The 13,352-nt window shown below is 31.1% G+C and overlaps 2 protein-coding genes across 6 annotated transcripts; both read right to left on the reverse strand.

Moving 5' to 3' along the window:
* Window positions 1-1,110: 1,110 nt before the first annotated feature.
* Window positions 1,111-4,143, reverse strand: LOC106797222 (transcription repressor OFP6). Its single transcript, XM_041012675.1, has one exon. It carries the CDS (start codon window positions 4,012-4,014, stop codon window positions 3,400-3,402), a length of 615 nt encoding a protein of 204 aa, XP_040868609.1. The 5' UTR covers window positions 4,015-4,143; the 3' UTR covers window positions 1,111-3,399.
* Window positions 4,144-6,237: 2,094 nt separating this feature from the next.
* On the reverse strand, window positions 6,238-10,956 carry LOC100785962 (uncharacterized). 5 transcript variants are annotated; one of them, XM_014771491.3, is made up of 8 exons: window positions 10,527-10,782; window positions 10,368-10,441; window positions 10,210-10,281; window positions 10,086-10,114; window positions 9,963-10,013; window positions 8,976-9,080; window positions 7,583-7,730; window positions 6,238-6,451 (listed from the first exon to the last, which is right to left on the reverse strand). In XM_014771491.3, exons 1-7 carry the CDS (start codon window positions 10,601-10,603, stop codon window positions 7,584-7,586), a joined length of 555 nt encoding a protein of 184 aa, XP_014626977.1. In that variant the 5' UTR covers window positions 10,604-10,782; the 3' UTR covers window positions 6,238-6,451; window position 7,583. The 5 variants fall into 5 exon arrangements, with proteins under 5 accessions (XP_014626977.1, XP_006604649.1, XP_014626976.1 ...); XM_006604586.4 differs by lacking the exon at window positions 6,238-6,451 and adding an exon at window positions 10,834-10,956 and having other exon boundaries at window positions 7,473-7,730; window positions 10,527-10,631; XM_014771490.3 differs by lacking the exon at window positions 6,238-6,451 and adding an exon at window positions 10,806-10,906 and having other exon boundaries at window positions 7,473-7,730; window positions 10,527-10,631.
* Window positions 10,957-13,352: the final 2,396 nt, after the last annotated feature.

The raw sequence follows: 13,352 nt of genomic DNA on the forward strand, positions 1-13,352 counted from the left end.
TAGCCCCGGGGACCAAAATAACTAAAATTAAGAAGAAAATATCACAGAATAAAGTTCATATCCTATCTCGCAAAATGATGTTCACACCTATATAGTATACTTTATACACGAACTATGTAAGATTGAGGAACACAGCAGGAATGAATCTTTAGGAAGTATAAATGTGGCAATCGTCTTTCAGTTTTTTTTTTTGGGTGTGAAAATCCACATGGCAACTCATTGAATGGATACATTGGCAGAAAATATATGCTCTTTATATGTGGACAACACCAACGTCTTTTTTGAAACTTTTTCAGCTGACTGTTGATGATAAGTTATAAGTTATAACACAAATTAAGTTTTCAGTTAAAGAGGCAACAAATCATATCAGCTCTGGTCTATATAAGGACAAAGGTGTCCCCCATTATCAGAAGGAAGATAATCTGATAAACTTTGTGATTGTGTCTGCTAAATGATGCTATGACTCCACAGTGTCGAGTGATATGATACTCGTTCAATCGATGGAAGGAATATCACTCACGTTTTCCGTCCCTCCTTGATCAATTTGTTGCTAATCCTAAATAAACAAAGTATTATTCTTTTCTTTCAATTTTTTAAGAAACCAATTTTATCTAACTCTACTCTAATACAACTAAATCGGTACCAATTTATTTAAATACACTGAGTAATTTCAATTAGATATAAACAACTCATGAGCTATTAAATTTAAGTTTAATTTTAGAGATAATTAGCTTCTAACAAGATATCAGAAGCTTTGTGACCCTGTTATTCTGTTTGAGATATGATTACACTAAAAAATTTCACAAATATATTCTAGTAGAGATTCCAACCTTGATTGGCTGTAATGTGGAAACCTGTTATTAAGAATTAGATTCTTATTGTCTTTATTATTTTAAATAAAAAAAATTCAATACAAAGCAAGATAGATCTGCATATTATTTATGCTTTTAAGTCCTGAAGATTATTCTGTGCCAGTATTTTAAATATAAAATCATTCAAGCTCAAAAAGAAAAAAGAAAAACTTCAATAAAAGCCAGATAGAAATGCATACTATTTTGTTTGTGAGGTGATAAAGTCTTCAAATATGTCCACGCTAATTGATAAACATAATTTGTTTGAACATGATGAAACATTTGCCTTAAAAGCAACAAACATGTAGCTTATCTCTTCATAGCAATTATTTGACAAGACTGAGTTGGACAGCTTGCTAACTTGGTTACAAACCTTTATCTAAGATTGAGTTGTGGTCTGATACTTGCTCTCAATGATGGCCCGTTGTGTTTCCATTGCCATGAATTATGAAATATGGCATGGTAAAGAGTTCATCATTACCTGAAAGTACTACACCACATGTTGAATCTATATCTGCTAATAACGAATTTAAATTGTAGAGGACTAGAGGGTATAACAACAGACAAAGATTCAAAAGAGAAAAAGAAATTCTTATTTTTAGATTGAACTCTCAGAAAACTGGTTCTCAGAAATCTGCATCTATGCTTTTCCCCTTTCTGTTTAGCAATTCAGAACAAGCAATGAAAAGCAAATATCATTTTTTGTTTAAAATATTTGTCATCTTTTTTAATGATAAAGCAAGATTCCACCTTAGAAACCTTTACCCGCAAGAAATTTCGTCAGCTGCGTATCTAACTGGCTCTTTAGTGTTCATGATAATCACATTCTTCGAAACTTTGAACAGTGTTGGAAATTTAGATATTTAAAAGTAGACTTTAGTTCAAATCCCTTCAGCCATCCGAAATGCTTGAAAAGGGACTTGACTCTTTATACGAAATTTGATATTTTTTTATTGTATTTCTTTTCACTTTTCATGTGTATAAATCCGTTGAGGTGTCCACAAAACTAAAAATTTGTTCATTAATGAAAGTGATCTTCTGATAACTTCTAATAAGCAATTCCAGCAAGCGATCTTCTGTCAAATGTCAAGTTTGAAAGAAACTTTTTACTCCATTGGTGAAGAAAATAAGTGTTTTCCTGCCAAATTTAAATGCATACTGACTTTTTCCATCCATCAGAGCCTACCTCCATCGAGAGGCTTAAATACAAATTAAAACTGCCTGCAGCCATGTTATCAATGCCTAAGTAAATACAAAGTGGAACTGAATGCATGCACTACAGTAATGAGTGCTGTACTAAAGAAATAAATAAGAGAAATACTACTACTACAGTAATGAGTGCTGTAGTATTTCAACATCATGATTTTACAACACATTTCACCATAAAGAGAGTCGTAAAGAGAATTGAATAAGATAGTAAGCAATACTCCAGCAGGTAATGTGAAAAATACTACCACAGTAATGAGTGCTGGAGTATCATAAGGAAAAAAAATATATAAAACAGTAAAAATAACATTATTCAATCAATGACATTTTAATAACAATTACTGACAAATAGCAACTAGAGTATTTTTTTTATTTAAAACAAGTAGAGTATTTACTTATTTAACTAGTTTTTATTTTAATTTTAAAAAAATCTAGCAGGTAATGTGCCAACTGGCAAGTTGTATCCTAATACTACTGAAAACAGAGTAGCGAACTTTAATGGCAGCATTGGAAAATGCACTCGAGTCGGTCATGAAAGTTTCTATTCTCATCTCATTGAAAAGAACTAAACCCCACTGTCTCTCTTCCCTCAGACCACTATTATTATTATAATTCAAAACCTAATGTCTCTTTTTTTCCATCACCATCGCCATAGTGTGAGTACCACTCTCTCAAAACTTGGGAACTATTTTGACCAAATTACTCAAACCAAAAACCAAATCTAGGGACCATACTCAGTGCATTTTGGTCTTCTATATTTTACTAGTACAACATAACATGGTCCATCACCCATCACAATGGAAATTAACGCAGCAATTATTTCTTTATGACTAGTCATTTTCTAGGGAAATTCAGTCCATCCTTGTCTTGTGGTGAAAAAGAAGGAAAATCAATTCAACTCGGGTGCAATTTGATTAATAATAATAACATCTTATTAACTAATATCTTTAAGATATTAGTTAAGAAATAAAAAAAATATTTATGATAAAGATCATAAAAGTAAAAGAAATATTTATTTTTCTTTTAATTCTTTAATCAACGCCATAAAAATACTATTTAACATTTGTCACAATAATTTTGCACGTGAAATAGTAATGCTACTCTTAACAGATAAGAATAGTTCCCTTTTTACATTTGGTTGATGAAAATGTTGTATTACTATTTACTAATACAGTAATACAATACTAGTACAACGTTAGCAACCTAATTAGCATAGCTCAAAAAAGTTTGTGCCTAATAAGTTGGACTAGATATTTACCCTAGAACATAGTAGCACTCAGTGCAGCTACTACATATACAACGTGTTAATCTTAACTTAACAACCTACGATCACGTGCATTACTTAGAACTCACGTGGCTTACGGTTGATGTGTGAACTGGACCTCACAGAGAAAACAGCATTCCAGATCTCAGTGAAAGCTCTGACTATGACACCATGGTGGTGCGGTGAATTCAGCTGAAGAAAGCAGTTGAGAAGCTCTCTGAGATCTTGCTTGGAGTATATCTCATTCTCCAATATCATTTGCAGCATGGAATGTCTGAAATCAAGATAAGGGTCATCAGAGTCTTTCTCCACAGCCACACCTTCTTTCCCAGCTCTGCCTAAACCCCCCACGGCCTTCACGTACGAATCTGAGTCAGAAAAGTGCGAGGAATCAACGTAGGGTGAGAATGTGGTGTTGGTGGGGGTGGGGGTGGGGGTGGTGCTGGTGCTGTCACACTTGTCCTCACCACCCCATTGGCCTGAAAAAAAGGAAGAAGAAGAAGAAGAATGTTTGTGCTTTCGGTAAGTGTTGTTAAGATTCTTGGGTTTTGGCTTCGGGTGGAATATGCGACACAGGTTTGGTCTTCTGCAGGTGCCGCAGCCTAGTTTCACGGACACGGTGTTCAGAAGAAGCTTCTTTCTGGAGCCAGACATTGCTGTGGTGTCTGTGTTTCCGTGAGTACTTGCTAACATGAAAAAGAAAGAAAGGGAACAGATCGAACAATGAGCTTAGTGCGGCTTTTTTATTTATGGGGATGGCTTGCTAAAAGCTAGGAATGTGAGGAGGAGGGTCTTATTGGAAAAGTATGGATGGGCATCCAACATCCAATGAGTCATTATACACATAGTAATAGATAAACGAGAATAAAATATATTATAGATATTATGATGTGATATAATAATAATAAAAAAAATATGAGTATTTGATTAAGTGCTTAAAAAGTGATACTTATATATCATGCTCGGTCTTATTAATTGGGTTTGCATGTGACTTAGAGTTAAGAGGTCCCTACATGTGCTTAATGGGTCTAGTTTGTGATGATGAACTAATTTGACTAGAGAGTGATCTGGACCGCAGATTTGGTTTGGGATAAAAATATGTGAGACGAGATATCTAGAAGATTGGGAAGAATCAGAGCAATTTGAGGTTTTGGTTATTGGATATTCAAGTTGCTCGTTTGTCTAGTAGTGAAGTGTAGATGGGGATGGATTAAAAGACAAAGTGCGTGCTTGCTTGCTTAACTATGCATTAAATAAGAGATTTGGAACGACAAGTAGTACATGACAGGGGATCAAGAATATACGGAGTAAATTTTTTTATTTTTTATTTTTGTATGCATAGAAAGATGTCTTTGATATTTTTTAACAAAAGAATCAAACTCGTTATTTGAATAAAATATGTAAATTATTATAATTTTTTATATTTTTTATTTATAAGGACAAAAAAGTTTAATATTTTTTAGATTATTATTTAAATGTATTCCAAATTGATAGACGAGAGGGGAAAAAATATATTATTCAGATAGTATTTTTTTAAAACATATTTTATATTATTTATGTTTAGAGTAACCTACTATTTTACTCTTTAAAAGTATATAATGTTATCACTTTAATTTCTAAAACTAAAGAAATTTTAAATTAGACTATCAAAATTCAATATGTCAATCACATTGGTATACAATTGTTTTTGAAAAAAATGTGTGATTTAAATTATAATATTAGTATGTTTAGTAACCAAAATAAATGTAAATGGTTGAGTTTATGAACTTAAATGAAACAACTGAAAGTATCTAGGACTTAAATGAAATAACTAGTGTGATAATGTATTACTCAATCTCATTCACTTTAAAGAGTGAACTTTATATATATATATATAAACAAAGAACCTAAGGGTTAGTTGAACCCATCATTTGACTCATTGGATTTGTGGATTGAATTTCTCAATCCAATCTAATTCATTTGGACATGTTATATAGGATGACTTGTTGGGTCAAATTTGTTTTGACATCTCTAAACATAGGGTTAGGTTAACCTAAATTTTTAAACATATTATATAATTTTTAACATTATATATAGTTAAATTATAAAATTATGGAAGTATAAAATTAAAATTAAGATATAACTTACATTATATACTTCAAAATAATAATATGAATATAAAATATATTATGATGTTACATTGAATGTTATTGATTATATCAAGAAATCTTATTGTTAATGCATAATTATCAAAATAAATTATAACCTTTTAAAAAAATATGAGGCATCAAGTTAGGTTGTGATAACTCGAAGTAAATTAAACTTACTCTTGTCTTAAAAATTATGTTGGTTTATTCTCCAAAACCTAAAGTCGTTAAAATTAATTTGTCAAATCGAGTTAGTGAAATGGCACAAGTTTTGAATACCGTTGCCTAAACCTTCGACAATTTTTTGAATCGGCTGAGTATGTATTATCGCTTGGAAGACAATTTAGACAATGTCCTCTTACAATTTAATTTTCTTTTTGTTTGATTTACAATTTTCAAGATGTAGTTGAATTATTGATTACTCATATGTATTAGTCCCGAATGAACTAAATTCAGATTTCTTTAGCATTTGGTCTTGAATTTGATCTCAAGATTCACGTATATAAAGCAGGACCGTTGAGATTTGAGAAGAGTCTCCATATTATAGCGTGTGACTATATTCTAAGAAAGAAAAAATATTGTAGTTGGGTTGTCTGTGAATCTAGATTAACTCGCAAAATCATGTCTATTACTTCCCATTTATAAAAAATAATTTAAACAAATTGTAATTCATCAGTGAAGGTAATTTTTATCACTTATTTCATGCGCATCAACAAAAAAATTATACCCTTTGTATCATTTTCTAAATTCTATATAGAAAAAAAATTAAGGAATGAAAATAATTATTATGTTATGATCAAGTTGGTGTTCTTTTATTGGTAGTAACTAGTAATTTAGTAAACAAGGTTTTCAATATGTACCGATTTCAATTTTTGAGTTGGCAGCCAGCCAGCAGCCATCTCTTGTACTACTAGCAAAAGTCGAAAGAAAAGCCAATGGTGTACCCAACGTGCTGCGATTGGATGTTTGTTTCAAACCAGAAAAGCCGAGGAGAAAGTTAGCACCTGCTATTTCTCAAAGGTTAAAGTTTTTGGAATTTTATTGATCAATTAACGATGGCAACGTAAATTACACTCATTGTAAACAACTGACAATGAATTTAATACTAGTTACTTGGAATGTAAACGCGAATATAGTCAATAGCATGCAAGAAGAAGATATTGAAATCTAATCCTCTGGTAATATTAAGAAATTTTTTAAAAACTATCGGTATTCAGGGGGGCAGTTACAAGCTTATTTAGATTAACGTTTCTGACGAAGATATTGAAATCTCATCACCCATTTTACCTTTGTCATTGATGACGATGATATTGCCTTCATCATTATTATAATTCATACTTTTACTAGGTTGGTTTATCGGTGTCAAAATGATAAACTAAACATATATTCGAAACGAAAATGATTCCAAATAAAAGGGTAAATAAGTATCTCTAAACGTGTAAATAAGTGATAATTGGTTTATGAAAGAATGAATAAAATTTTTTATTTAATCTTTAGATGTATAAGAAATACAACAATTTCATTCTACTAATAAATTTGTGAAATTATTGTATTATTAAATTATAATATTTAAAGATAAATTTGTCATGAAATTGTATTTTTTGGGTACCAAGTAAAGTGAGTCTATTCCACACCCTCAAATTACTAGAAAATAAGAAAATGAGTATAGAATGAAACTGATTTCATCTAACTTATTTTAAACAACCCATACAACAACAAATGTTTTTACATTCTATTTCACTTCACTTCATCCACTATCCATCTATCCATCAACGATGAGTTCCTGACAAACGTGTACTAAGTTTCTCGAAAAAGAGTGGGGAGGTTCAAAGAAATGAAGTTGGCAATTGTTTTTACTTTTTATAACTGGGAGATGGGTGGTAAAGTCATGGAATGCAGTTGGCGATTGTTTACTTTGTACTACTGGAAGATGGGTGCTAACTAACTAAGTCATAGAATACAGTTAATGGTGATGTTAAAACTGTTAAGTGCACTAGATGCATTGGTAAATAAATGAAACTAAGATTTTTCTCAGCTATCATTGTTTCAAATTTATTAGTGGTTCAATCCTTTCTGCGATTTATACATTAACTTAGAAAACTCACATAACACAAGCCAATAGCAAAAGAGTCAACCTTATTGGTTTGAACAAGCCATCGGATTCTTGATCAAGTTTACCACATGCTGAGCCACCCATAACGAGCCAGCCTCAGTACAACAGAAACCATGGGTGTGGTTTTCTCTTTCAATAGATATGGCCATACCAGGAACCTGCTTTGAAATCTGTAACCAAAAGAAACCATTACTTCAGCCAAAATAATGAGGAAGAAAAGAACAAAGAGAAATTCCTGGGGAAACTTAAAGAAACAAAAACATCTTGATTGTGGCTAACTAGTATTTCAAAATTTCAATCAATCTTTATTATAAAAACATTTACCTAGCTCTTTTCCTGTAATTTAATGTTAAAAACGGTATAAAGAATTTGTGGTATTTCAAGTCCATTTAGGATAGCACACATACATAAGCTGCATGCTAAAACCAGCATTAGGAATTTATCACCACAAAAATTACTTGATTAATAGCCAACGCAGTCCACTTTCTGTGGGCAGCTGGCTGTTGGATTTTAGTTTCTTTCAGCTGTCCGTGGTTTTCATTTTTCTTTTTTAAGCTACAGATAGTCCATTACTTTGAAATGCCAAAGAGAATGAGAGAATAAGAATGAGCTTCAGGTATATCTTAAAAGCCAAGGTATTGATAGGACACATCATAATCTATTTTATTTTGCTCAGTTTATCACAATACCTGCTGTCTAAAACATAAATCATGAAAATGAAGTAAATTTATTATCAGAAAGAGGAAAAAAGGACCACTGACGGTTAAATTAACTATCATATCTTTATAATCAAGGCATTGTAAATTTTCTCCTACGGTTTGATTTTGATATACTTTTGTTTTCTTCTTATTAAACTAAAACTAGAGCAAATTTAATAAACTTTTTGCTTTATTTAGAGTAGAAGGTCCCCAACATAAACTGGGGGATAGAGAAAGAGGAAGAAGGTATCAAGGTAATCACATATTGTAGTTCATGCTGAGATTCAAACACAAATCCAAACCTTCAGTTTAATGGCTTGGCCAAACTTACAACAATATTTAATTTCTTTAAAGTAAATAATTTTCAGCTATAAAAATTATAAAAAATAAACAAAGATAAGGTTCTTCTTGGTTGTTTTATTTTTAATTTATAGAGAAAAATTGCTGCAAATTTTGATACAAAATCTTTCATTAATGATAAAAGGAGGGAATTCAACTTTGTTAATAAACTTCGAACATCTATTGCACCATTTTGGGGTCATAAATGATCATGTAGACTAGGATAGAATCTTAAGCATATAATTATCCTACAAATTCTCTCTGGTGGAGGCACACCCAGACATAGATGCTTGAGGTACAAATCTTACTTCATACCTTCAGATGATGCAAAAGCTTTCCAGATAATAATAACAGTAATTAAAATAAATAAAAAGATACCTCTTCAAGCAAATGAAGTGGTCCCCAGTGATCGTCAACACCAAATAAAAATGCCTTTTGAGCCTCCCTTTCTCTCATAAATGTCCAATCTGGTGCCTCTGAAAACTAGCAGGGGAAACACATGATTAACGTTGCAGTTCAACATTGTATGATATATCTTAGTATACAAGAAGGTTGATTAGAAACCCCATAGGCCCCCCATCCCTGTAATATAGCTAAAATCAAACATGAAATCTACAAAAAAAATTGAAAGTGAATCTCGTCCCTCTTGAGGACAGAGGACAGCTGAATGTACAGGTTAGGTATCAGCCAGACCAAGGAGCTATAAGTATTGAGAACCTACTTAGAAAATTCAGTGATGAAGTTAGAGCATATCACTGAATTTCAATATTGAGAAATTTTGGATATTTTACCTTTTGATACCCTGATGAAACATGCCCTCTATCCCAGTCAATTTACTTGTTCTTTTTAAAATTCTCAATTTCAACTTTTTTATCATGAGATTGTTTTATCCTTGTACTCTTTTCAGTGACATGTCATATACTGCCACGCCAATACAAGAAGTCCCATGTTGAAGTGGTAAAATCATTTTCCAGAGTACTGGGGGTAGGGGAATTAAAAAAATTGTATTTAAACCCTCAAGATTGAGAGTGTGGACTTGTTTTCATTTCCTATTCTGTTTTTAAATTTCACAAATGAATCTATAATTTTTCACACTTTTCACACCTTTCAGCAACACATTAGATAAATCTATAATTTTTCACAGGAGATCCAAAAAGAATGAAATACTTTAAAGTTATTCTGATTCCTTAATTAACTGAATTTTTTGTAGTAGGAATCAAAGGGGTAGGGGAGGGCTTCCCACTATACAGCACACCAAGTATAACAAACCTATAAATGGATATCAAAATAAACCACTCATCAGCCTCTCTTACCCTAAAACCAGCAAATTTTCTGTTAAGATCAAAACAGTAAACATTACATTACCTTGTAATTGATTTGTTCTTGTAAAGAAAACATGCATCCATGTTCCAAGTTCTAGAAAACAAAACTGTGTGAGAGACATTCTAATGCCACCCAGACAAATCAAACAAAACAAAATGCACATACCTTTCTTGAGTGAGAAACATGGCCAATAGCTGTTAGGCCACAGAGAAACATGACTAGTAAGCATAACTGATAATCAAATATCCATATTATAAGTAACTCGAAAGAAATAGCTGCCATTACTTACCTGTAACAGAAGCAGTTCCCTCCAGCAACTCATAGAGAAATTCCAAAAAGTCTTTGTAGAATAAAATTACACCTGCAGCAACCAAAAGTACCAAAAGCCACAACTAAACAAATGTAACATGGAAACATAAGCACGCAAACACACAATCGAGGCCACACCTGGGTTTCCAGGAAAAAACAGAACATGAAGAGTGGGAGCATCAGATTGAATCTCCAAAACTTCAGAAGTGTAACTAAACAAAAATGACACATAAATGATGAAACAAAAAAAAAAAATACTCATGTTCGAAATAAATATGTATAGATTGCATTACATACCTTGAGACATTGCATGATCGAAAATTAGCACGCCTTCTGGGTTTGGCATGCAAATTACTGTCCACACCCATGTTCATATTCTAACACTTGGCACTAAACCTTATCCTGGAAGACCAAATATTACGAATGTAATTGTTTATAAAAATGTATTAAATTAGGAAATCCTAATAAGTTTGAAGTGTTATCGATGGGAACTTAGGGAAAATGGAGCTTGCATATCTTAATGAAAATGTAGAAGAAATGTATATTGGGAAAATACTCAAGTCCCACATCGACTACCTGAATCTTTGGAGTGTAACTTATATACCTGTTTACTTAGGACCTCACCTCCTTCCGCTGCAACGTGGTTGACGCACAAGTCCAAGGGGGTGTATTTGTGGTTCACGCACCCTTGGAGTGCAGACTCGCTGCATTCATTAATTACAGAATATTCCTCAACACCTATCGAATTAGTTACACGTGTAATTGCATTCGTCCTTTAATAATTCGCCATCTTTGCTCTGGAAAGACAAGTAACATTTTTCTGATTTTATTTTCTCTTACAAAGAATTTGAATAAAAATATAATAAATATGATAACATTTTTATAACTATTTATGAAAATAAAAATATTTCTATACACCAAACAAACTCTTTTTAGTTAACAATATATAAAAAATTACTATTTTTTTAAACAATATCATTAAATTTTCTTAATGATATTTTTATCATAGTTAATCTCTGTGAGATGCCGCCATTTCCAACGGAGGATATCTTATTTTCATGTAACTATGATAAATATATATATATATATATATATATATCATTAAATTAGTCCTAAGATTTTAATTTATCGTCAAATTTACTCTTTAATATTATTCAATTAATTATTTTGCATTACCATTTATTTTTGTATAATGACAAACATAATTATATTTTTTTTATGAACTGATTTGGAGATAAAATAGTTGAAAAATAATAATAGTGACATTTTAGATATATTAAAAGACTAATTTAGTAATTAAAAGTTTCAAATAATTAATGTTTCCATTTATGTAATTGAAAAAAAATCAATTTGAGGGTTTACTCTTTTCATAGTGACTATACTATAATAATATAATAGACGGCGTAGCAGTTGGAGAGAATTGAATTTAAGTTTGTAATTTGTAAATATGTTACAATAGTAGTTGTGTTACAAAAAAATTGTACTTGTGTTACAATAGTTGTATGAATCTAGGTTTCGATCAATCCTTCTTTCTTCTTTTTTTTCAGATGCAGACCAATCCTTCTTTCAATGCATAAGAACATACCTGACCTGCTGATTAAAAAAAAATGAACATACTTAACCAAAAAGTTTGAAAATATTGCAAAATTAAAAACAAACAAATAAAAAGTAGAGGCCGGGGTTAACAAAAATTATTATAGCAAAATCTTGCCGCAATCTTTACTGGCAGCATAACCAAATACAGATCTCATGTAAAATACAGATATCCTATATTTAGACTCTTACTTCCCCTGAAAGTCTCTGGTTTCTTATTCATTTTAAAACTTGAAAGCCAAGACTAATTTATTGGCCATAAAGAATGGTCTAGTTGACCATATATATTCACGTTAAACCCTGTTTCATTGCTAACATTAGCATAAATAACTAATTTTCACCTATGCTAGGAACTTTCGTCCAAGAATTTTGAATCAATAACATAGACCATTAATTATCTGGCTGACATTTAATTTTGGACATTATGAAGGCTCACTACCTTCGTTGCAGTTACTTGGAAAAAAGAAAACATATATCGTCCTTTTCCCTCACTTTCGCTAATGACATCGGCAATATTTCCGACCGATTCCACGCTGTATAAAAAAATCTTCGATCAGACTTGCTTTCCACTTTGAAATAGTTTGATTATTATTTCGTGTAAGCGTCGCATTACGGAAACACAAGGATCGAGTCAAATGGATGAGTGCAATCCAAAGCCAATGTCAACTAAATTTTTACGTTATCCATATAATTAGATCACCTTGGTCAGATTGGTAATTCATAATTTTATTTTTTGCAAGCTGGGTGGGTGCAAGACTTATACGTTATTACTAGAAAAACGCTATTAATAAAAGCTTAATTAGTAAATTATATTTGGTTTTAAATGCGACTTCAATAAATTTCAGTCATTTGTTTTGCGCTATTATATTTTGTTTTTAAATTTAAGTATTAATTTCTTTGCTTTCACCCAATTAAATATCTCTTGTAATGAAAAATAAATGTACGTATATATATATATATATATATATATATATATATATATATATATATATATATATATCAATCGATATTTTATATATATAAAAAAAAGAATAATGATTTAATACAGTATCTTAGTAAACATATACTGTTGAGGCTGAATGAGTAAAAAATATAAACATTAATTATGGTCTTGTTAAGGACATTGACTAGGTTAGTTTTCTTTTGTAACTATCAGATTTTCTAATTTTATTCCATCCTTAATTTATAATATTAGTCTCTTTCTGTGACGATCAGGTTTCTTCTTTAACATTGCCATGTTTTTATATATAAAAAAAAAAAGTATGAGGAAAAGAATCCCTTTTTATTAACAAGTTTTATTGTGGGACATTGACAAGTTTTCTTATATTTTTTTTAAAATAGCATTGATATACGGTCAACGTGTTAATGCAAAATAATTTTACATGTTTGATATAGAGAAATGCAGGAAGGAGAGGAGAGAAAAAGGAGAAATAAAGGGGAGATACGAAATCTTACTTATTTGGTACCATCTTGAAAATAAAGAGAGAAAGAAGATTTAAAGTGTCATGTTATTTTATTTTGTGGCTTAAC

The sequence above is a fragment of the Glycine max genome, chromosome 19 (genome assembly GCF_000004515.6).
Source record: "Glycine max cultivar Williams 82 chromosome 19, Glycine_max_v4.0, whole genome shotgun sequence".
Classification (NCBI taxonomy): Eukaryota; Viridiplantae; Streptophyta; class Magnoliopsida; order Fabales; family Fabaceae; genus Glycine; species Glycine max.

Excerpts from the sequence above, each read along its gene's own strand:
- LOC106797222 (XM_041012675.1), bottom strand. The coding sequence starts at position 4,014 with ATGTTAGCAAGTACTCACGGAAACACAGACACCACAGCAATGTCTGGC.
- LOC100785962 (XM_014771491.3), bottom strand. The coding sequence starts at position 10,603 with ATGAACATGGGTGTGGACAGTAATTTGCATGCCAAACCCAGAAGGCGT. Across the intron at positions 10,442-10,526 it reads CGATCATGCAATGTCTCAAG|TTACACTTCTGAAGTTTTGG; the intron begins GTATGTAATGCA and ends ATTTTTGTTTAG. Across the intron at positions 9,081-9,962 it reads AAGAACAAATCAATTACAAG|TTTTCAGAGGCACCAGATTG; the intron begins GTAATGTAATGT and ends TTCCCCTGCTAG.